The sequence below is a fragment of the Sceloporus occidentalis genome, unplaced genomic scaffold, assembly GCF_023333645.1.
Source record: "Sceloporus occidentalis isolate IW3139 unplaced genomic scaffold, rSceOcc1.0.p SCAF_1, whole genome shotgun sequence".
NCBI lineage: Eukaryota > Metazoa > Chordata > Lepidosauria > Squamata > Phrynosomatidae > Sceloporus > Sceloporus occidentalis.
The window spans coordinates 137,636,662-137,659,294 of NW_028316981.1; the positions used below are offsets into that span (position 1 = coordinate 137,636,662).

Genomic DNA, 22,633 nt, shown 5'->3' on the forward strand with positions numbered 1-22,633 from the left:
TAACCAGATTGGAGATGCAGGTGTTCTTCCTGCTGTCACTATTCTGCTGGAAGAAGATATAGGCCTGTCAGTCCTGATAAGCAGTATCCATTCACTGATAATTTTGAAATGCTAAAAATTAAGTGTTAACAAGAATGACTTAAAGAAGAAGGCCATTTCAAGATCAATAGATAAAATGTGACAGAAATTGTTGTATTATTGGAGACTGCAGGAAATCTGTTTCCTTCTGTGTTCCAGGCCGGAAGAACTCTCGGACCATGCTCCTTCCACTCCTGAAGAGATTTCCTGAGCAGGTCCGTGTCTCTCTCTTTCACACTCCTAATCTGCGTGGTCTTCTCAGACTCCTAATCCCTGAGCGTTTCAATGAGACCATTGGGTTGCAGCATATCAAGGTCTATCTCTTTGATGATAATGTGATCTTGAGTGGGTGAGTTGCTTGTTACAAGGAAAAAAATGGTTAAAATCCTAGGGTGGGGCATATATGGGTGAATTTTATGAACTCCACTGAACAAGAATGAGACTCAATAGTCAGAGCATACTGCAGACCTTACTAATTGTACTGTTATTTTAACTGCCATCAATCTAACTTTACCTTATAGCAACCCTACGAATGAGAGACTTCCAGGTCACACTGTCATCAACAGCCCTTCTCAGGTCCTGCAAACCCAAGACCGTAGTTTCCTTGATTGAGTCTATCCGCCAATAGTGGGGTCTTCCTCTTTTCGTACTGCCTTCTGTCTTAGCAAGCATTATTGCTTTTCCCAGTAGATAAGACCCCCACATCATGTAGAGTGGGTTATGCTCCTCCCACTCACTCCAATAGGCAGGAAGTAAAAGGAGAGACCTTCTGGTGACCCCACATGGGTGGAGCTAACCCTAGAAGCTCAGTCTTGTCCTGCCTGTCAGTCCAGTAGGATGTGTTTACTGTTGCTCTGCAACTTCTTCACTACAGCCACTCCAGTACTTTCCTTCTTTTCTTTTCTCTTGCTGCCTTGGAAGCATGAAAAAAGACTTAATATGGCAAGGACTCCCAGGATTGCAGAAAGGTCTTGGCTTTGCCAATGACTCTCCCTCTCCTCCAAAGCTGCCCCTTTTCATGGTGGGAGCACAGGAGATTTCTACAAATAGCTTGGCAGCACATGGGAGCCGTGGAAGCAGATGGTGCAGGTTATCTCCTCCATGTCTCTGTTTCTCCACATCACCTCTGCCCAGCCCGTTTAGGTCCAGGGATTAGTGAGGAAACTGGTCAGAAGTTATGGAAACTTCCCTTCTCAGCTTCTCTGCCCAGCCCATTTAGGGCCAGGGTTCAGAGGGTAGGACAGCCAAAAGCCATGGCAAAGAGTTTCTTGGCATCATCTCTGCCCAGCCTGAAAAAGGGCCAAAGTCAGAGAGGCAAGCCAGCCAGAAGACACAGGAAAAGGGGTGAGTACCAGGGGCCCTCTCTCTCCAGCCACCAAGGAACCTTTGCCAGATCTAATGCCCTCACTCAGGGCAGGCATTGCCAAGAGGCCTCTGCCATTGCTACTGCAGGCACTGTGCCTAGCATAAGGTTTGGGACTCTGCCAGGAGGGCAAATGGGGGGGATAGGCTCTTGTTTTCCCCCTTCCTTCCCATCTCTGGCCGTAATGGCGTTCAGGATCCCAACAGGTATGGGAGATCCTATTACAGCCTGGGAAACACGTGGTGTTGCCAGGGCTCCTGCACATTCCTTTTCAATTCTTCAAATGAGATGGTGTGGAAGGAATCAGAGGGCTCCTTCTCTGGCATGTACATGTTAGGATAATCAAATGTTGTGGTACACCCATTTTTCTTTAAGAGCAATCCATGCTTTTTCATATCTATATACAATCAAATGCTTTGCTATAATTTACAGGGCACAGACTGATTTTCTTCTGGAATTGTGTGGAACACTGCATTATTCAACATAGGTTTACAAAATGATCCCTAGTGCTCCTGCCTTTCCTATTTTTTACATTATCCCTAAATTCTGCAGGGATATTCTTCAGGTTGTATTTTTGCACATTGATTTGGTATTCTTTATTTTTATTTTTTATAATCTTTATTAGTTTTTAAAATAACTCTTTAAAAAACATATCTATTATGAGATACAAAATATATATCGGAAACCTGTAAATTGCTTGTTACACAAAAAGAGTAAAAAAAAGAAATTTCTACATTATCTTCTTTTTCTTCCTTCTTTCTAATGAGGTTCATCTGTTAATTTACACTATATTTCGATCACCCTATAATATAACACTATAAATTACATAAGGTTCTGGTAAACATAAAACATAAACATACTTCCACTAACATGAAGTATTCATAATCTTAGCATGATTACAAAGTCTTTTCGATTCAGATATAATAAATGTCAATATCTTTATTTTCCTTTTCCTTTTGTTTACTCCAGACCAATTGTAAAGTCATTTCCCTGTTTTGTTTTCAGATATTTTATCAGAGGTCTCCATTGTTCTTCGAATTTACTCATAGATTCCTTTTAACTGTATTTTCCGGCGTATAAGATGACTTTTTACCCCTGTCTTATACACTGGGTTCTGACCACAGAGACAGACGAATGGTGTAGCCACCTCTCTGTCTCTGGGGTAGTTCCTGTCCCAGCAGGCACCGCGGCCGGGCTCTCTCTCACCGCCATTGCTGGAAAAGGCGGCAGAGAAGCGGCTCCAGAGCCGGTCGGGCTGAGGGAAAGAGCCGACCCCTTATGCTTTGCCGCCACCGCCCGGAATACTCCGCTCCTCCAGCGGCTTCCACGGCGGACTTCTGACACGTGGCGAGAGAGAGTCTGGCCGCGGTACCCGCCTTCCAGGCCTCCACAGACGCCCCCTCAAGCTGGCGCATGTGGGCACGAGACCCCCTTAATTCGGCCTATAGGAGGCCAGGGACTCTGCCTGCCTGCGACTTGGAGGTCGTCTTATACGCCCAGTTGCCTTATACGTTGGAAAATACGGTAATTAAATACAGTGGTACCCCGGGATACGAATTGCTCGCGTTACGAAATTTCCGGGGTACGAAAAAGTTAGATAGGAAAAAACTGTTCCGGGTTACGAAGATTTTTTCGGGTTACGAAATTTTTTTCGGCGCGAAATTCAAATCTGAAAGCGCGGCTAGCGGGCGGCTAGCGGCTTTCCAGCGCCTTTTCGGGTTGCGAAATTTATCGGGTTACGAACGGCGCCGCGGAACGAATTAATTTCGTAACCCGAGGTAGCACTGTATGTTAACTTACCAATTTCTATAACCTCATACAATTTCATCAGCCAATCATTTGAATTCGGTATTATTTTCTGTTTCTATTTCTGTGCATACAACATTCTTCCTGCTGTAATCATATAAACATCTTTTTACCATATTTATGTTCCAGTTCTTCATTTAAAAATATGTTCAATAAGTACATTTTTGTATCCTTCTCTAGTTTTTCTTGCAGTATTATTTGTATTAATTTGTGTATTTTGTTCCAGTATTTTCTTGCCATCGTACACCCTCACCACATATGATATACCAGTCTTTTTTCCACATTTCCAGCATATCTTATTAACCTTTTTAAACATTTTTGACATTTTGTAGGGTATATAGATAGCTTGAGTCTTATCATTAGCCACAGTGATACTCTTAGTTGTTCTCTGCTGTACCCCAATAGCTCACTGAATATTTTTGACCTGGGAGTCTCATCTTCTGGCATTTCTATCAGTTGAGATTGTATTATCATAGGTTTTTCATGGTAAACGACATTAAAAAGGGGTTTACCATTGCTTTCTTCTGAGCAGTACTGACAAAGGTTAGCTACAGTGTCACTGCTGTTGTCTCTGAGAGATACTCTGCCAGTGACACCCTGCACTAGTGCTGCTGTCAAGTAGCTGTTTGGCATCTTTAGTCTGGCTCCTCATTAAAAGCCTGTCTGACATGGGAGACTCCCCCAGTAGCAGTGCTCCTGTCAGCAGGAGCACATAATTCCCCCACCATGGAAAGATGATCCCATGTTGGGAGATTATACTGTGGAGTAGCTTTGTTTTTCACCTTACCATTATGGCAACATTACCACAATTGCTATTTCTGAAGATGTATCCCCTGGGTTTCTCACATCTTAGCTTAGTAAGATTGAAGAGGAGGGTTAAAGAGGCAACCTCTGCCTATATGTATTTATTAGCTCCCTTTATATCTATTTTATACATGCTTTTCTGTCAGCTTTGTCACACATATATGGCGTGGAATATAGGTATGCTCTTTTTTCCTGCAGTGTGCAGAGGGTATCCTGGGTTGGTTCATTATTGCACTCCCTCATCTAGGCAAGCTCTCCAGCCAATAACTTTGCCACCCAATGAAGGGAGGGCAGGATCTCTTTGTGTGCTTAAGCTGTTGCCTGCCTCCCCTTGGAATGAGAGCTCCACATATCTCTCACTTTGTCACTAATGAATGCCTCTGCATCTCTCTTCCTGCTCTCATCTTCCTTTCCTTTGTCTTTCAGATTTGCCTCACAAAATAAGCTCTTCCATCTGTTATTCTTTTGCTCCTCACTCCCTCCCTCTTCACCACCACCTCCCCCATTGAGTGGCCTATGCACTATGCAGGGGGAGGATTCCAGCCCAGGTATGTAGAGGGACATGCCTAATGCAAAATAGGAGCCACTTCAGTTCCCTCAGTTAATAGTCAGCAGTCAGCCACTCCTGCATTCACTACACTGGACAAGCTGCTCCTAGGCTCTCGGGAAAACTCTAGAATGGGGGAATTATCTTCAGCACCAGCAACAGGGGTGAGTGGTCCAAGAGCCCTACTTTCCACCCCTGTCAGTCTCCCTTCTGGGTCAGCAAGCTCATAACCTTGGACTTCCTGGCTTGGCTGAAAGAGGTTGATGGCCTCTGGGGAACAGGGATCCCCAGGAGGGGGAAGAGGAGAAGGGGCCTTGTCCCTTGGCAGCATGACTAGGAAGCCCTCATATGGCAGCAAGCTCTCAATCTTGAATCACTGCTGCTATGCAAGTAAATCTTCTCTCTTCCCCAAAGAGAGCTAAAAGGGGCTCCAAGGTGGGGAGACAGCATGGCTGATCCAAAAGGGACTCATGGGCCTTCCCCTTGACTCATTCCTCAGCATACGAAGGTGAAAATTCCTCCTGGTCCCTCTTGGGTCCAGGCAGAGAGAAGAGGTAACTCCAATGGGGTTGGGTGGGAGTTGAGTGGCAAGAGGATCCCAATCCATTTTTTTAACCAGGGGGCTTTTCAAGTCCTCCTTAGCAAAGCTGCAAAAGCCTTGGCTTTACCCACCAAGGACTCTCTAGTCCCTTTGGCAGATTCAGACTGGCTGTATCAAGGTCTACATGGTGGCATCAGACCCAGCACCCTGAAGCGCCAGCTGGTAGTCATCTTGGGTTTTGAGAGGAAGCCTGTGTCACACCACCTACATGTTCAGACATTTTCTGAAAAGGGCTTTCTCAGATCTCACACATTCCCTTCTTTATAGCTGGGTTTGGTGCTGAGAGCTCTAATTGCCATCAGTCCCACTTAAGCATCTCTTTCTAGTTGTCATCACCTTGGCCCTCAGGGTTTCTGAGCTGGGGACACGCTCTGCCAGTCTGGAATTCTGTCACTTCCATCCTGACATAGTCCTAACTTTGCTTTGTGAGGGGAATTCAGCCTTCCACAGATCACAGGATCCTATCCTCTCAACCTTCTGCCCAAACCTTAATAGATTGCTGGAGAAGAAATGACACAAACTAGACATTATTAGGAGGACATTAAAATATACCTTAATGGCAGAGAATCATTCAGAACTTGCAGTTCTCTCTTTTTCTCTTTCCAAGCATGCTCTCCGGAGCATAGTATTTCCAAGTTCACCCTAGTGATATGGATTAGGTCTTGTATTGCCACATGCTATGACTGAGTAGGTAAACCCCTCCCTCTGGTTACCACAGCCCATTCCACCAGAAGTGTGGCTGCCTTCCCATCCAGGATGTCCTCTGCACACCACAAAAGAAAGAATTCTTAGCATTCACCATGAAACAATCATTCTGTATGGTGTGGAGAGGACATTATGCCCCTCCTGCTACAGGGTCTTTCTCAAGGGGTGGGGCAACCCAGTTTCCCTCCTTTTGAGCCATTCACCCCTGGAGGTGTTCCACTGTGTATGATAGTTTTCCTCTTTTCATTTGTTTCTTTCTCCACTCCCAGGAGGAATCAATTCATCTGTTGTTTCCTTTAGCCTCCTAGCAGGGGATATTGAATTCTCCATCTGGCTCGTAAGTGGGCACACAAGGGGAGTTCCCCCTCCCTTCAGTGGGGGGCCAGAGCTTCAAACTGATTAGTTGGAGAGTTTGCATATTGGAAGGAGTGGGAGGACCCATTCCAAGATGTCCTTTGCACATCATGTAGAATGATAATCTCTTGGTAAATGGCAACGATTATTTCTACTGGCACTCTTAGCTAGCTGTTGATGTCTTTCCTCTTTTCTTCTTGCAGGGCCAACTTGAGTGACTCCTACTTTACCAATCGTCAAGACCGATATGTGTTCCTTCAAGATTCCCCTGAGATTGCAGATTTCTTTAGTGAGCTAGTAGATGCTGTTGGGGATGTGTCCTTGCAGTTACAGCAAGATGATACAGTCGAGGTGGTGGATGGGATGGTGCACCCTTACCAAGGTAGGAGCATTATTAGTGGAGTCACATGCCCTTTCAGCACACAATGTCCAGGTAAGCCAAGGGCTGTCCAGCCCAAGTAAGCTTCTAATTGTGTACCTCTAGGCTTTAAGGCACAAGCAAACTTACCCCAAGTATTTCCAAAGGAAAAGCCATTTCTATGGACAGAGAGGCTCTAGGGTTGACTCTTGGCCTGATGTCTGGAGGTGTGTGTCTTTGGTGTGGTTGGATGGGAATAATTCTTAGAAAGGAGATAAGTCTAGCCACTGGATATTGGGTTTGCCTCCTTGACAAGTATGACTATCAGAGTTTTAAACACAGTGGGGAACTGACATATACTCTTAGCGGTGTCACCTGATGATGAGATTATTGATGATAGAAAGGATTTGTCAACAGATGGCATTGTAGCTAAGGAGATGTTGGTAGTTCAACAGCTTTTATTCTTAATGTTTGGGTGTGCTATGGATTGTTAGCTTGTGCTTAACATGTTGATTGCTAGATTAATTCCATTCTGGTAAATAGGTTTGCAATCTTGTATTCAGATGTTTCCTGGAAAACCAAGAAGTATGGATCAGAGGGAAGGTTTTTTTAAGTGTAGTTTCCCCAGTATCACCTTAAAGTATTTCCTAAATAATTTGTGTATGAATACGTATGTCCTGGTTATCATCATGTACTCAATGAGAGAATATTTTGCATGCCACATTTATCAGGAGAATATTGTTCCTCAGTTATAGCCTGAAGACCTTTAATATAAGATGTAAGATATTAGGTTGTCACCCTCCTTTGAAAGATCTTTTCCAAGTACCAGCAAGAGTTCAACTGTGTTCCCAGTAGCAGAGCTGCTGAGATTTCTATGATCAACTGAGTTTCTGGAGAACAGATGCAGTGGGAATAGGTGAGGGAAGGACAGGCCTCCAGTATTGATTTTCAGGATTAGCACACACAAAAACCTCATGCCCATCACAGATGTTAGCCTACAATTTCTTTCTTTCTTTTTTGTTGTTGTTGGTATGTAATTGTTTGTTCCACCTCCATTTAAACATGTTTTTGTATTTGTTTTTTTTACTATAGGACTTCTCATTTTTGTCATTCACATACAGTAAATTCTGCTGGGTAAATGACAGATGTATGTGGAATTTACCTTGCATCAAGTGAGTTGTGATTGCTTTGGCAAGTGCTTTAGAGTGGACCCAATTTTTCCCATTGAAATTATTAGTGTAGTTTTCCATATTTTGGCTGTTCTTCCATTCTCTTTCACCTGATGTCCCGTGTTAAGAATTTGGCCCTGAGCCTTGCACACAAGGAAGAGATGGGTGCATTCTTTGGAATATATGTAGTGCTTAGGACAGACATTACTTGTAGCTGCTTCATGCTAAGAACTGAAGGGTACCAGTAGCTTCTCCTGGTTTGGAATGTGACCAAGTACTCAGACAAGATAAGAATAGTTTTATATAGAAGGGTATTCTGCCAGGTGATTTACCTTTGTTAATATGCTATAACTGGGGTGAGCGGTTGGGATTCTGACAATGAGTGAAACCCTTTTTTCAAAAGTAAGGCAGTAGAAATGTTTGCTCCCATCAAAAATTTAATATCTTCTTGGTGAGTTCATATAGGCTTATAAAAAAGCTTGAATATTGCTGTTTTTTTAAAAAACTGGACAGATAGAATTATTTTCCTTGTTCCTTTCTCCTTCTGTATAGTGTAGCACTTAACCAAGTTAACCAAGTGTGACAGTCTAGAACTCTTTGTTCAAAATAACAATGGCAGTTATGTTGCTTCAGACAGTGACTGTATAATTACTTCAAAACTGTTAGTTTAAAATTGCAAAATAATGAGCTTATTTTAGAATTTTGCAGAACTCTCCCTCAAATTGGACCTTAAGTTAGCACGCACACAAAGCTGAGATGGTGGTGGTTGTGGTAGAGAAGTGGAAAAGATCTTGCTGGTAAGAGTAGTCCATTATGAATGGGACAGTCTTAAGATGGAAGTATTGGAAGCTGTTAGGAGACTGAAGTAACTGTGCTGCACACACATATTTGGGCATAAATGATGCTTTGCTAACATAAGGGCTACCATGTTTTCCTTTTTTCTCTGTGTCCTAATTAGTATTGGGGACAGATCTGCAGGGTTTTATATTTTCAGACAAGTTAGCTATTACTTTGTGGTTGTGTGTGTGTGTGTATGCATGTGCCTTCAAGTTGTCCATTGACATACAACAACCTAATGAATTTCATAGGGTTTTGTTATGCGTGAAACACTCAAGAGATACTTTGCCACTCCCTACTTCTACAATACAGCCTACAGCATCTGGTATTCCATGACAGTCTCCCTTTCAGTTGCTAACCAGGTCAGACCATGTTTAACTTCCATAGTCAGTTGAGACCTGGTCCTTGGTCTTAGTATACTTCATTTCAATATGAGATTCCTTCCACTGAGCACAAGCTAACTTAATTAGAGCTCTGTATATGTTGTAATGTAACAACCAAACTCTTGTTCTCAGAATATAATGTGGCTATTCTGTGATGGGCATGTGAATTTTGTTGTTGGGTAAAACAGAGGAGGATACATATTTGGAAAAGAAGCCTAGCAATAGGCTTTACCCACAGAAGAAAGAAAACAGAATACTGTAGAAATTAATGAAATCTTCCATTTAGATAAAAATCCCTCAATTTTTCTGATGAGTCCTGATTAAGAGGCTTCCTGTGATGACAATTCCCCCTTCCCGAAGGAAATATACTTGGTTAGCCCTAGTCTGGGTTGGGAACTTCTTTCCTGTTCTTCAGTGAAATGCTGTTACTTTCACATCTGTACATGGTTTTCTGCATTTAAACCCAAGCTGTGATCATATAATATGCCTATTGTGTTTGTGCAATAGATGTAGAAAATGTCAGATGAATGGTAAGTCATCTTGAGTGGGAAGAAAGGGATACTCTAATCCTTCTGTGACCTGTTCTTGAAATTGCTTACAACATCCAGAATTGCTTATACCGTTTGGAAAAAGGCTTATTTTGGGGCTTAAATATTCCTCGCTGTATTCTCGTGTCATATAGCATCTATGATTCTTGTCTTGTAGGGGATCATATTGGTATTATTTTGGTTTCTGCAGCTTTACAGGTAATGTTGTATACTGTTTTCCTTCACTATCATGTATTCCTTTCCTCAGGAGACAAAGTGGCTTATTGTGAAGCAGCAAATAGGAGAGTGATGGAAGTGATCAATTCTGCAAGGACCAAACAGGAGTGGCTGCACACTCAGACTTTCCATAGCAACAGTGCAGAAGAAGAAATTGCATTGTCCACAGACCCAAAGGCAACTGGTGATGGGCAGCCTGAACCAGACACATGGATTTATCCACTAATACAAATGAAACCATTTGGAATTCAGATAGATGAGATTGTCACAGAGACTCTCCTGATGGAAGTGGAACGAGGTGCTAGTGTTTATCTTACCACTGGCTACTTCAACCTCACAGAAGCATATATGGACCTGATTCTAGGCACCAGGGCAAAATATCAGATCCTCCTAGCTTCACCAGAGGTCAATGGGTTCTTTGGGGCCAAGGGCGTGGCAGGTGCTATCCCTGCTGCTTATGTTTACATTGAACGGCAGTTCTTCAGTGAGGTGTGCTCTCTGGGTCAGCAAGAGAGAGTCCAGTTGCAGGAGTACTCTAGGAGTGGATGGACATTCCATGCCAAAGGTGAGATATTACAAAGAAAGGGCAATGAATACAGAACATGAAGACCTCTAAGAGCTTGCTTATTCATTCAGGTAGCTGAATACTTATGCTGAAGCTGATGATTGGGTTGCATTGAGTTCTGTATTATATCTACCTGCAACTTCCTGATGGGAAAATATCCTGTCACTTGCATAACATTTGCACAAAATCTCTTAGACTATCCTTGTTCATCTTGAATGATTTTGTTAATGGTGGTATTAGCAAGGCTTGAAACAGGAATCATAAGATAGTTGTTGTGTAAGAGATTTACAAAAAGATTTAAGCTACAGAGGCAATGTAGCAGGTATGATTTAAACAGCATATCGAGTAATTTGCTGTTTCTCAACATCTTAGTGGCAGCAAAACTATTTTGGCATAATGTGAGCAGTTGGCTAGTTATGATAGGGTTGGAATAACCACCCAATCAAGCTTTGTAGCCATGTAAAATCTATCTTCAAGCCTAATATCTAAGATAGCAAAACAACAAATAGCAACCAAATATAAACTCCACAGGCAAGGGAGGAGGAGATGGAGTATATCCTTCTCATTTGTTGTGATATTGTTTCTTCATTTTCCTGTTGCAGTGGTATAGACAATTGGGAAAGCAGGAAATTCTGTAAGCAAGTAGTTAGAAAGGATCTGAAGGTCATTTACAGTGTAACATTGTGCATAACAACTAATGCCCTGTGTTCTGAATTTTCCAACCCTTCCTCCAGTTCTCAGAGTAACAGTCTTTTGTTTCCTTCTGTGATGGAGAATGTATATAGTGGAGAAAGGTATTCTCCATTAATTCAGTGGCCAGACTTCTCTTTTGCTCTGGCCAGTGAGGATAGAAATGAATAAGGATGTCAGGGACACCAGGGAGAAGATCCTCCTTTCACCGACATATCATGGATGAATTCATTGTTGGGGTGTGGAGAAGACAAATGAGATTAACTGGTATGTCATAAAGATGTGGGTGTGAGATGTACAAAGATAGAAGTGGAGACATTAACCAGGGCTATCATATCGCCCCTTAATCTTCTCTTCTCCAGGCTAAACACACCCTGCTCCCTAAGTCATCCCTCATTGAGCATGGTTTCTAGACTTTTCACCATTTTAGTTGTCCTCCTTTGGACACGCTCCAGTTTCTCAACATCCTTTTTGAATTGTGGTGCCCAGAACTGGACACAGTATTCCAGGTGAGGCCTGTCCAAAGCAGAATACAGTGGCACTATTACTTCCTTTGATCTAGACACTATACTTCTATTGATGTTTTATTGAACCATTTCCTGTATTGCTATGTATTTTATATCTATTATCCTATTATTTCTTAGATTGTATGCCATAGGCAGGTTTACTCTTTTATATTTATTGTTTTTATGTACAGCGCTGTGCAAATCTACAGCACTATATAAAATAATAATAATGATAATAATAATAATAATAATAATAATAATAATAATAGAATCACATTGGACTTTTTGCTGCCACATCACACTGTTGACAGAGGTGATATGATAGTCCTGTTTAAGTAATTGAAGGGGTGTCATACTGAGGATGGAGCAAGCTTGTTTGCTGCTGCTATAGAGAATAGGACCCAGAACAATGGATGCAGGCTATAGGAAAAGATTCTACTTAAACATTAGGAGGAACGTCCTGACAGTGAGAGCTGTTTGACAGTGGAAGACACTTCCTCACAGTGTGATGGAGCCTCCTTCTTTCGAGGTTTTTCAACAGATGCTGGATGGCCATCTGTGGGGGATGCTTTGGTTTTGTGTTCCGGCATGGCAGGGGGTTGGACTGGATGGCCCTTGTAGTCTCTTCCAACTCTGATTCTATTACTCAAGTTCAACTTGCGGTCTACTAGGACTCCTAGATCCTTTTCGGACGTAGTCTCATCAAGTCAGGTGTCCCCCATCCTATATCTATGCATTTCGTTGTTGCTGTTGTTGTTTTTACCCTAAATCTTACATTTCTCTATATTGAAATTCATTTTTTAAATTTGGCTCAGCTTTCTAATCTATTAGGGTCATTTTGAATTTTGATCCTGCCCTCTGGGGTATTAGCTATTCCTCCTAATTTGGTGTCATCTGCAAATTTGATAAGCATGCCCCCTATTCTTTCATCCAAGTTAACTGATAAAGATGTTGAATAGCACTGGGCCCAGAACCTTGTGGGACCCCACTGGTAACTTCTTTCCAGGATGAAACAGAACCATTGTTGAGCACCCTTTGTGTTCAGCCGGTCAACCAATTGCTAATTAATTTAATAGTTGCATTGACTAACCCACATTTTACTAGCTTGTTTGCAAGAATGCTGTTGGGTCCTTGTCAAAGGCCTTACTGAAATCAAGATATGCTATGTCTACAGCATTTCCTTCATCTACCAAGCTGGTAATTTTATTTTTTAAAAGAGAGAGATCAAATGTCCCTGATGTGTTTTCAGTTTAAGTGGAAATCATTGGATAATTGATTGTGCAAATAATTGGAAGAACATGCACTGTGTTAAATTTCTCGTCTTTCTAAAGGGCTAGTCACACCCTTTAAATCTGGAAATGCCAGTATCCAATGTCAGGGTGTTACGGCAAATAAATGTGCTGCAATTCAGCCCCCTGCACCAGCCCTGCATATATGGACTGTCTCCTAGAAAATAAATTCTTAACATGTCCTATATCAGCCTTCCACAGTGGTATCCTCCAGATGTGTTAGATTATAGCTACCATTATCCAGCAAGCAAGGTTATTGCCAGTTCTGGTTAAAGTTGAAGGGAACTACAGTTGGTTTGATTCCTTATCCATGTATTCAACCATCCATGGTTGGAATGAATATATATATATATATATATCTCACACCTTGATTTTGCCATTTTATATAAGGGACACCATTTTACTACACCATTGTTTTTAATGGAATTTGAGCCTCCATGGATTTTGGTATCCATGGGTGATCCTGGAGCCAAAACCTGAGCAGATAACGAGGACTCACTATATAGTTCAACACATCTAGAGGGTGCCAGGTTGCAGAAGGTTGTCACCAAAGTAGAGATTCTGAATTCTTATCATTCTGTCACTAAAGGCCAGTGAGACTAAGCAACCTTGATGAATATTGGTAGTACTCCTGCTGTTTCAGCTTGTAGTCTCTGTTGCTGCTGGCTAACAATCGATTCAAAGAAACTTTGCAAAGTAATGCAAAGGACTTCCAAGGGGATAGTAAACAGACAGTAAACTTAGGCACCCTGAAGTTCCCATAGTTTGCTTTTATTTGTACTGAGAAGCCCAAATTGTCACTTACTGTATATATAAGACTACAGTAAGCTGAGCAGGCTCTCCATTCCCTTGAGCATGTCCCAAAGGTCATGTCCTAGTAGGCTGAACTTCTCCTGGGATCCCTACTTTTGTTTGTCTGAGGCTTGCAGTTGTTAATGATTATGGGAATGCTGCTATCTTTCCTGCCTTTTTCCTGCAGAGCTTCTGGGAAGAGGTTTGGAGCTTGGTGTAGGGAGTGCTGCTGACTAAGCCCTATTCTCTTAAGAAAACACAGTCATATCTCTTCGCTCTGTTCTGTAATCACAGCCATGAGAAATGGCAAGAGAAGGGGCTGCACAGATCACAAAGAGCACTACTCACATTTGTGCTAGGATATCCTGCCAGCGGTCTTTTTAATGCAGTGTGACAGATCAGCATCTCTTCTTTAGCAGCAGCAGATCCCTTGCTTAAATCTTGGCTAGAGTAGGATAAAACATGGCTTCCCAAGGTCACTGCTTTCCCAGGCTCATCAAGTTTTTCCCATCCAAGAAGGGAGATATCGAACGAACATAGGACATTTGAGATTATGCTGGTATTGTTACCCTATCCTAAGCCATGCATAATTGTAGTCTGTCTGATTTTGTAAAACTAAAAATAAATGTGAAGCACGTTTTAAAGCAATGGATAACAATCACTGGATAACAGTACCAAAGTAACTAAACTCCAGTATCCTGGGCAGTCAAGCTCTTCCATACCACATTTTATTTTTGCCAATAACAGTCACAGAGGCCTAAATCACCCTAGTGGTACCACATGTCAGTGCAGTCTAATATTAATACTTGGTCATTTTGTCTTAAATGCTTGCTCCTTTTCTCACGATGCTTTTCTGATTATGCCCTTGAAACTGAACAAGTACTCTAGTTCTGATGTAATCAGGAAACTTAAAACTGAACTAGCACCCATAAGGAATGTACCTGCCTTTGGGTTGCAAATCAACTATCTGTTGAAATGGCTGCTGTAGTAAGTGCACATTATGTATTGATGTAAGTTTTATTGAGGTAGAATGTTATTTTCAATGGGAGGTATGACCGCTCCTGTTGAAGAAATAGATTGACAATAGAGATGCAGTCTTCTCTTTGTATAAGTACTGATCCCAAGGACTGGGATCCTTGCCACTGAGGCTGCTGTTAGTAGTGTAGCCACATGGAATAGGGAATGTGTGACCTGATTTGTCTCGTAGTGCAAAGATTCTATAAGTTGAGAGTTTATTCTTCATAAGTGCAGTCAGATACTGCACTGGGTTTTATGCCAGGTCCTGGTGACCTGTATGATATTGTCACCAGGGAAGTTTGACTGTTTCCTGGTTGCTTAGTGGAGATCTGACCTCTTTACACTTCTGGTAAAACTAAAAAAATGTTTTGTTGCTTTTCCTTTCAAGAACAAACTATTGTTTGAAGTTCATAATAGCCACCATGGTCACTTCCTTTGTCTGAAGGATTTCCTTTCTCCTTTTTTTCACTGCAGGTCTCTGGCTATACCTGGCAGGAAGCAGTCTGCCCTGCTTGACTTTAATTGGTTCTCCTAACTTTGGGTATAGGTCAGTTCATCGAGACCTGGAAGCACAAGTTGCAATAGTGACAGAAAACAAAGCTCTGCAGCAGCAGTTTCATCAGGTGTGTAAGCTATAGGCTGATCAGAATGCTTTGTATAATAATAGAAAGGGGGGAATTTGGATGAAATCTTTGCCCCAAAACTGCAGCAGTTAAAAACTAAATTGAGGGAGGTTGCATGACATCCCATTTGTGGTCACTGTGCTGATCATGTATTCAAATACAAGTTAAGTCTCTTTTATCTCAAATGTTTGGGACCTGAGGTGTTTGGGGGGGTGGGCTTTTGGAATAGCTGTGTTTGCATATTTATGCTTTATATACACATAACCTGAATTTTATACAACATTTTTAATAATTGTGTGGACAAAATAAAGTGTGTGTACATTGAACCAGCACTGTCTCAGCCACCCATGAAAAAAGTTTTGGTTTTTGGAATAGTTCAGATTTCAGAATTTTGAATTAGAGATACTAAAACTGTAGCTACTGTAGACCACAATGTATCTGGAATAACATGAACAGACTGAAGAAAACATGGGGAAAATTTGAAAGTAAAGCCACCCAAGCAGTAATGCATTGTATGTTTTTTTTTTCTTCTGATTTGGTGGTTGTCACCATCTGAGAGCAGCAGATGGAGAGTAGAGCATGCCACTGACTTCCTAAGAACAGTTTCTAGAACTGTTCCTAGTATCCATTCATTCTCAGTATCCCCTGGTATATAACTAATCCACAGCCTGTTGAGTTTTATAAGAAAAGATAACGATTTCTATCTGCTTCCTGGTTTCCTTCCTTCCCATAAATCTCATCCTTTCAGTAAATAAATGCTAGTGTTTCCTTTTAATGTGTTCTTATTGTGGGTTTTAATTTAGATTTCTGGTTTTTAAGGTTAATAACAATGATGACTGCTCTGGGCTTGTAGTATTTTCTTGTGTTACTGGTACATTTCAGATTGGTTTGTTAGTATCTATATGCTTGCATTTTCATTATTTATTAAAGTATTATGAGTATCAAAAGCTGATCTAAAGTTTTAGTAAGAAGTGTTGAATAAAAAGCTGCATTCTTTCCTGGAAGTGGGGAACCTAGAAACTGTAGTGCATACGCTGGTAACCTCTTGACTCGATTTCTGTAATGCACTCTACATGGAGCTACCCTTGTGCTTAGTTTGGAAACTCCAGTTACTTTTGGACATGGCAGCCAGGCTGATTACTGGTAAAACCAGAAGCGATCAAATAACACCTATTCTAAAAATCGCTTCACTGGCTGCCTATTAGTTTCTGGGCGCAGTACAAGGTGTTGGTTATTATCTTTAAAGCCCTAAATGGCTTGGGTCCAACCTGTCTTGGGGATGTCCCCCTTCTGTACAATCTACCCCGCACACTCAGATCTTCTGGGAAGAATCTATTGCAATCTATAAAAACTAGGCTAACTGCAACCACTCAGAGGACCTTTTCATTAACCACTCCCAGATTATGGAACGGCCACCGGAAGAGATCCATCACGTTACTAGTGTAGACAGCTTTAAAAAAGCTGTCAAGATGGATCTCTTTCGGCAGGCCTTTCCCAAATAAGAAAACCAATTTGAACTCTCTTACGTCTTTGAATTTGCTACAGTTTATTGCCTGATAGTTGATATTGATACTGATGTTGTTTTGATGTTGTCTTGAATGTATGGTTTTAAATTGTTAAGGTTTAATTGATGTTTTAAGGGGAGGGTGGGATTGGGGATATGGGATTGTATGTACATTTTAATTTGTAAGCCACCTCAATTCTCATCAACAGAGGCGGGATATAAATAAAAGTTTTATTATTATTATTTATTAAATGACAAGGACATTGTGTGAAACTTGGCTGCTGTCAGACTACAGACATCATGTATGAATGCAAGGGAGCCCATTTTGACTGTATTTTCCAGCCAAATATTATTCTGTGGCTGTTGCTAAACTTTTTCCGTTGTTATTGCTGTGTGCCTTCAAGTTGTTTCTGATTTACGGTGAAGCTAAGGTAAACTTACCATAGGGTTTTCTTGACAAGATTTGTTCAGAGGAGGTTTGCCTTTTCCTTTTCCTCATATTATCTGCAATTTTGCCCAAAAGAACCTCAAGTAGGGGTATTTCTCCATGCTGGCTTTGTGGAAAGCAGAAACAATGGAAGCGAAGTACCTTCTGCAAAATTATACTATAACCCATTGGAATTCTCAAAAGTCAGATAAACTAGAAATATTTGGAAGTGTAGTAAAAATTGAGATGACACCTAGTGAGAAATACTCCCAGAACATTCCTGTTACTTCTACAAAAGCAGCACCCCTCCTTATTTTGACCATGCTCTGTGCAGTTTACCCTGTCCTGGTCTAAATCTTATGACTTAAAAATTGTTTTAGACTGGGTGAGATTATAACATGGGTTGCTATCATACTACCAGGGCTGGGAGTGGGGGACCAAATTAAGCTAGGCATGGTGTAGCTAGGTTGAAGCTGGGCAGAAGTCCCAAAATTGAGTCAGGGCTCTGTGTATACAATAATCTGTTTTGTTAATTCAGACATAAAGGCACTCTTGTGATGTAAGCATTGCTTTCAAATATTGTGGTGTAACCATTGTAACAGAGATGCTCATTTTTCCCTCCAGATGTCCTGTTTGTACTTTGAAGGAGCTTAGTATTTCTGGGAACTGCATCGAAACCTTGAAGGCACATTCATTTTAAAATGCAGCCTAGAAGCTTTTTCTAAAAAGAAATGAACAGTCCGGTCTCTAGAGATTAAAGTCAGGCTTCCTATTTGGACAATTATAGCTCAGGGTTTGGCTGTGTTACGGGAAAAAGGATAACTGCAGGGCCAGATCTTGCAATGCTTTCCTCCTTGTTGTGTTTGTATACATGTGTGGGTTGGTCTATGTGTGTACAATTACTTGGGTTTGGCTCAGTAGGCTTTTGATGCCAGAATTTGAAAAGCTTTGGCAGGCTGACCTGAGGTTTATATGTGGGGTCAAATTTCAGGAAAATGTAGGATAGCTCAATTCTAATCATGCTTTGCATTATGATTCAGAATTGTTAAGGGCAGTGCAAAGATAGACTCTTTCAGGAAGAGTTGATGAAGTTTTGGTTGTGATGGTAGATGCAGTATGGAAGGCATCTTTTGTTGGTCATGGTGAGAACAAATGTTACCAAATTTACCTTATAGTTTCTCTATTTTCTCTCTTTCTAGGAGCAGGAACAACTCTACTTGCGTTCTGGAATGGTGTCTTCCTCAACCTTTGAGCAGCCCAGTCGTTATGTCAAGCTGTGGGTGAAGATGGTGACACCTCTGATTAAGAACTTCTTTTGAGAAGAGAGAGGCTGGTCCTTGGGTAAGTTTAATATGGTGCTCTTAATTCCCTCTTCCCCTTGGCAAGTACCTCAGCTGACAGAAAATAAGTAGTTTTGTTGCAAAGAATAGAACCTGGTGCCCAAGGGCCTGTATCAGATTGTCATTACTAATTTTGTGAGATCTTATTCTTACTACCAATCTTTATAGTTTAAAAATTATGTTTAAAAACAACCTGGGCAGCTTTGAGTATCTCAGGAACTACTTTGACCCTCAAGAACTTTGAACCACTTTCTGTACAGTTAGAAAATACAGGTGCTTCCCATCAGTTATGAACATCCATTTAAACTGCTGCTTCTCTCAGCAAAAATATAAAAGGGTATAAAAATATAAATATAAAAGTGTATTTTGGAAAAAATCCAAAAACAGTTCAATGCACCATCTCCTTCTTAGAGAAATGCCATATGTTTGCCCAAAATGTATTTCTGCATATATTGCTATGAGAAAAAACAATTTAAATGCTTATCACCATTCATAAATGATGAAAGATGAATGTGTATTGTACTCTGGTAGCCATGCTCAAATAATACATAAAGAATCCAAAAAAGTTGTCTAACTGGGGATGTAATAGAGGGCAAGTGAAAAAAGCAAGAGTACTTGCACCAAATAATTTGAAAGCCAACAAAGCTCCCCAAAATTAGAGGAAAGAGCGTCAATCTTGTGTTGTATTAGTAGCCCTTTTAGTTTCCGACTAGTGACAGCTGCAGCATCCATAGTCGAATAGAATCTTGAAGGAAATGACACCCTTTAAAAAGTTCATGGGACTTAAAGCTTGGGTTGGGAAAGTGGTGACCCATGGCCTGGTATTCAGACGTGAGACTCAATAAAAACTCCCCTAAATAATTCTGCCAGTTGCTCTAGGAGTCCCCATGGAAGTGGGTTTCTTAGTGCTGCTGCTGTTCAATTTCCTGTGACAAATAATTAACGAGAAGTACCTTGAGCATAAAGTTCAGTAAAAAGATAGCATTTCCATAATAAGTTATGGAATGGTGGTGGTGAAAATCCTAGCCTTCCATGGTCTTGGAGTGGTTTCTTCACTTAGTGATTTTACAGCATTGGCTATTTGATGCTGAAAAAGTTGAAATTCTGTATTGAGCCAATCCAAGTTAGGTTACACAAAACAGGGCATCTACTATCCTTATGCATACTTAATCTGTTTTTTTTAAGATGGGAGTGGGAGCAAAGAGCTATAAAAATCCTTGTACATATTTCCCTTGCCTTTTCAATCCTGGTTGTGGCTGCTGTGCTGGGGCTTCCAAAGGAAATGCGTGCAGTGACTAAAATGTGGTTGGTGAGAGGTGAGAAAAGTGCAGTTGCGCTTTTTAGGATATGGTGCAAGAGACTTTTCCATTGTCCTAGCTTTTCATGGTGCCAAACAACTCTGTCCTCTAGCACAATTGGAGTGTGTGTGTGGGGGGGTGAATCTGCCATTGTGCAACAGAAGTGCACATCAGTGTCATGTGAGTTTGGGTGAAGTAGTACACCAAAGGCGGAGCTATGAGGCCACGGCATGCTACACAACCACTTGGCCATCTAACTGGGATATTTTTGTGGGTGACACATGCAACATAACCCATGAAATCATTTCTCATCTTGCAGGGAAGACTTCAGGAGAGCTAGGTTGGGATGCAGCACTGTAGGATCAATGGTGGATGTTCTTGTAGCTCTAAACACGCAGCAAGCACTAAGTTATGAGTTTGAAGTGGGAAAGGAATCCAAATGGCCCTTAAAAGGAATCTCTTTGTTCTTTCCTATATGCTGGTGCAGAGCCAACAGTGAGTGGACAAGGTTCCTGTCATTGTTATTGGGCTGTAAGAAATTATCACAACAATTCTGCTTATATGGGTAGGAACATCGCATCGGACAGACTTTCAAGGAGCAGCCTTTTTATTGTCAACTTGCAAACAAAACTCTTGCTTTGTGTTTCTGGAAAGGGAGATGGCAGGGATGACATGATGGAGTGGGTGGGGCTTTGTCAACTTAGATTTTAAACTTGTAAGAGCAAAGCAACTCCCGCAAGAATCCACTTAGCAGGCTTCTCTTTTGTCTTCAGGTTGAAGGTCCAAACATAAGTAGGACCTCGCATACGTGTTTTGTACACAGGGCACTCATACATGTTCTTGGTGTCCATGCGATCCACAGGAATGGCTTTAATGAAGATCACTGGCATGGAGGGCGTCAATTCCTTCAGGCGTGCGTCATTGATAACACCAGTTTGAACATCCCAGCGGGCACCTGCAGCAAGACACGATTGAATTATCAAGACCAGTCACTTCATCTGAGAGTCTGCTTCATTGGCAGCAAGTCCAGAGCAAAGGGAGCCCACCTTGACTGCCAGCCTTTTATCACTAGCAGCATGGCTAAAGACTGGGTGCCATGGCTTGGATGTGCCTTTCAAGCCATCCCAGTAACTCACATAATGCATTTACAATGCTGTGAACAAGATTTTTTTTAAAAAAAATCTCGATCTTATGTTGCCCTCAGCCTGATACTGTTTGCAGTGTTCTTTTGTTAAAGAAAGCTGTATACTGTCCCATTAGTTCTTTCATTTAGACTTGTAGAAAACAATAAAGCCCACCTGTACTTATTTGAGCAGTTAGGCTTCTTTAGCTCCCTTTAAATTAATTGTGGCTTTAAAAAGAAGAAAAGATTTAGCCTAGATACTGCATTCCCTTCCTAGAAACTAGGAGTATTTTAACAAGAGCAATTAAATAGCTAACTTATCTTGCTCTTAAATGTTCCGCTCAGTCTGAATGCAATAAAATGGGCATGTGCTGCCCCCTGTTGACATGCAATTTTTAAAAAAAGCAGCTACCAAACCTGTCTCCTTTATTGTGGTCAAATCTTTGTTGAAAATACAACTGTAGTTTTCAGACTGGAAGTAAATAGAGTGAATATAATCTTGCCCATTTTTTTTTCCTGGTAGAAGTGCTTATGTTTAGAAACAGAATAATATTTTTTTTAATTCATGAAACATACTAAGCATCCTCTGTTCTTATACTTATTTTTCTTTGATGGTATTTAAAACAGCTGAAGCACTGAAAGCATAACAGAGTCTGAAAAATAATTCCCCCCCTCCATACACACACTCTTCATCCCCACATCAAAGAAATAATTTAGGAATGAAACAGCGACTTGGATGGGAAGAGGCCTGCTTCCTCTACAGTAGAAAACAACAAAGAATCAGTGTAGAGTTCTGCTGGCAAATTATGTCTCAGGTTGGAATCCTCTTTGTGAGTTAAGTTGTCATAACAGGGTTGCACTAGTGTAAGTTCTTTCTCTGATGTTGGCAAGGTGGTGCCCTTTCTTCCCCCTGGCAGCAAAATGGCTGTCAGATAGCAGGTGGTATGTGTGCACACTTTAGTTAGAAATCAGAACTAATTTGTTGGAGAGGACATCTGAATATAGAGAAAGCTCTGCATAAAACTACACTAAGGACCAAAGATCACTCAGCCATCTAATGGTCAGTAGTAATAGCAGGACTGTCTTTACCTTCCATGAAGAGTCCATGCACATAGGAACCCTCTCGAGGTGGAGCAGTCATATCTTCTCGGTTTTTCTTGGTAACCTCCACTGAAAGACACATCCTATCAAGAGGCCACTCATTTTTTCTAGCCATAGATTGCATAATGGCTGTGAGGAAAGACTGAGGGTTAAAGAAACCTGCTAACCATACAGTTGTGGGTAGGGCAAAATCTGTTGTCCAAGCCTCCAGCTCCTGAAAATGAAAATGATGTTGGGACATTAAAGGTAAGCATGCTTAGAAAGCCAAATTTTATGCTGCAAAATTAAGGTATTCCTATATGTTTACAAGGATGAGGCCTAGAGGTTCAAAGCAGGAAGCAATAGGGTGGTGGTTTCAATTTTGAAAGGCTAGCCTGGTGCAATAAAGGCACAGGAAAGCCTGGAATAGCCAAGAAAACTTTGCTCCTTTGTACGTCTCCATTTGGGGCCATTGTTTTTTCTGGCAATGGAGATGGGGCTGCAGCCTGCATAATAACTATCCCTGACTTAGAAAGTGAATATGATGGAATAAGGAATAAATATTTTCATAGTTTTGAACTGTCCCTTTAGCATATCTGTAATTTTTATT

General features: G+C 41.3%; 2 protein-coding genes across 4 annotated transcripts in view; one reads left to right on the forward strand and one right to left on the reverse strand.

The window, feature by feature from the left end:
* Positions 1–21,514, forward strand: part of PGS1 (phosphatidylglycerophosphate synthase 1) — a 37,620-nt gene extending 16,106 nt beyond the window's left edge. Inside the window, exons 5-10 of one of the 3 annotated variants that reach the window (XM_089538661.1) lie at positions 238–427; positions 6,462–6,691; positions 9,801–10,334; positions 15,103–15,251; positions 18,382–18,523; positions 20,683–21,514. In XM_089538661.1, coding sequence (XP_089394787.1) covers positions 238–427; positions 6,462–6,691; positions 9,801–10,334; positions 15,103–15,251; positions 18,382–18,501 — 1,223 coding nt within the window. In that variant the 3' untranslated portion in view covers positions 18,502–18,523; positions 20,683–21,514. The other 2 variants (XM_089538679.1, XM_089538670.1) reach the window with 2 other exon arrangements.
* LOC149322290 (dynein axonemal heavy chain 17-like) overlaps positions 20,425–22,633 on the reverse strand; it is a 50,723-nt gene continuing 48,514 nt past the window's right edge. Inside the window, exons 27-28 of the mRNA XM_089538648.1 lie at positions 22,033–22,258; positions 20,425–20,775 (exon numbers count right to left, since the gene is read on the reverse strand). Of these exons, the coding sequence (XP_089394774.1) occupies positions 20,528–20,775; positions 22,033–22,258 (474 nt within the window). The 3' untranslated portion in view covers positions 20,425–20,527. The remainder of the gene's footprint in view (positions 20,776–22,032; positions 22,259–22,633) is intronic.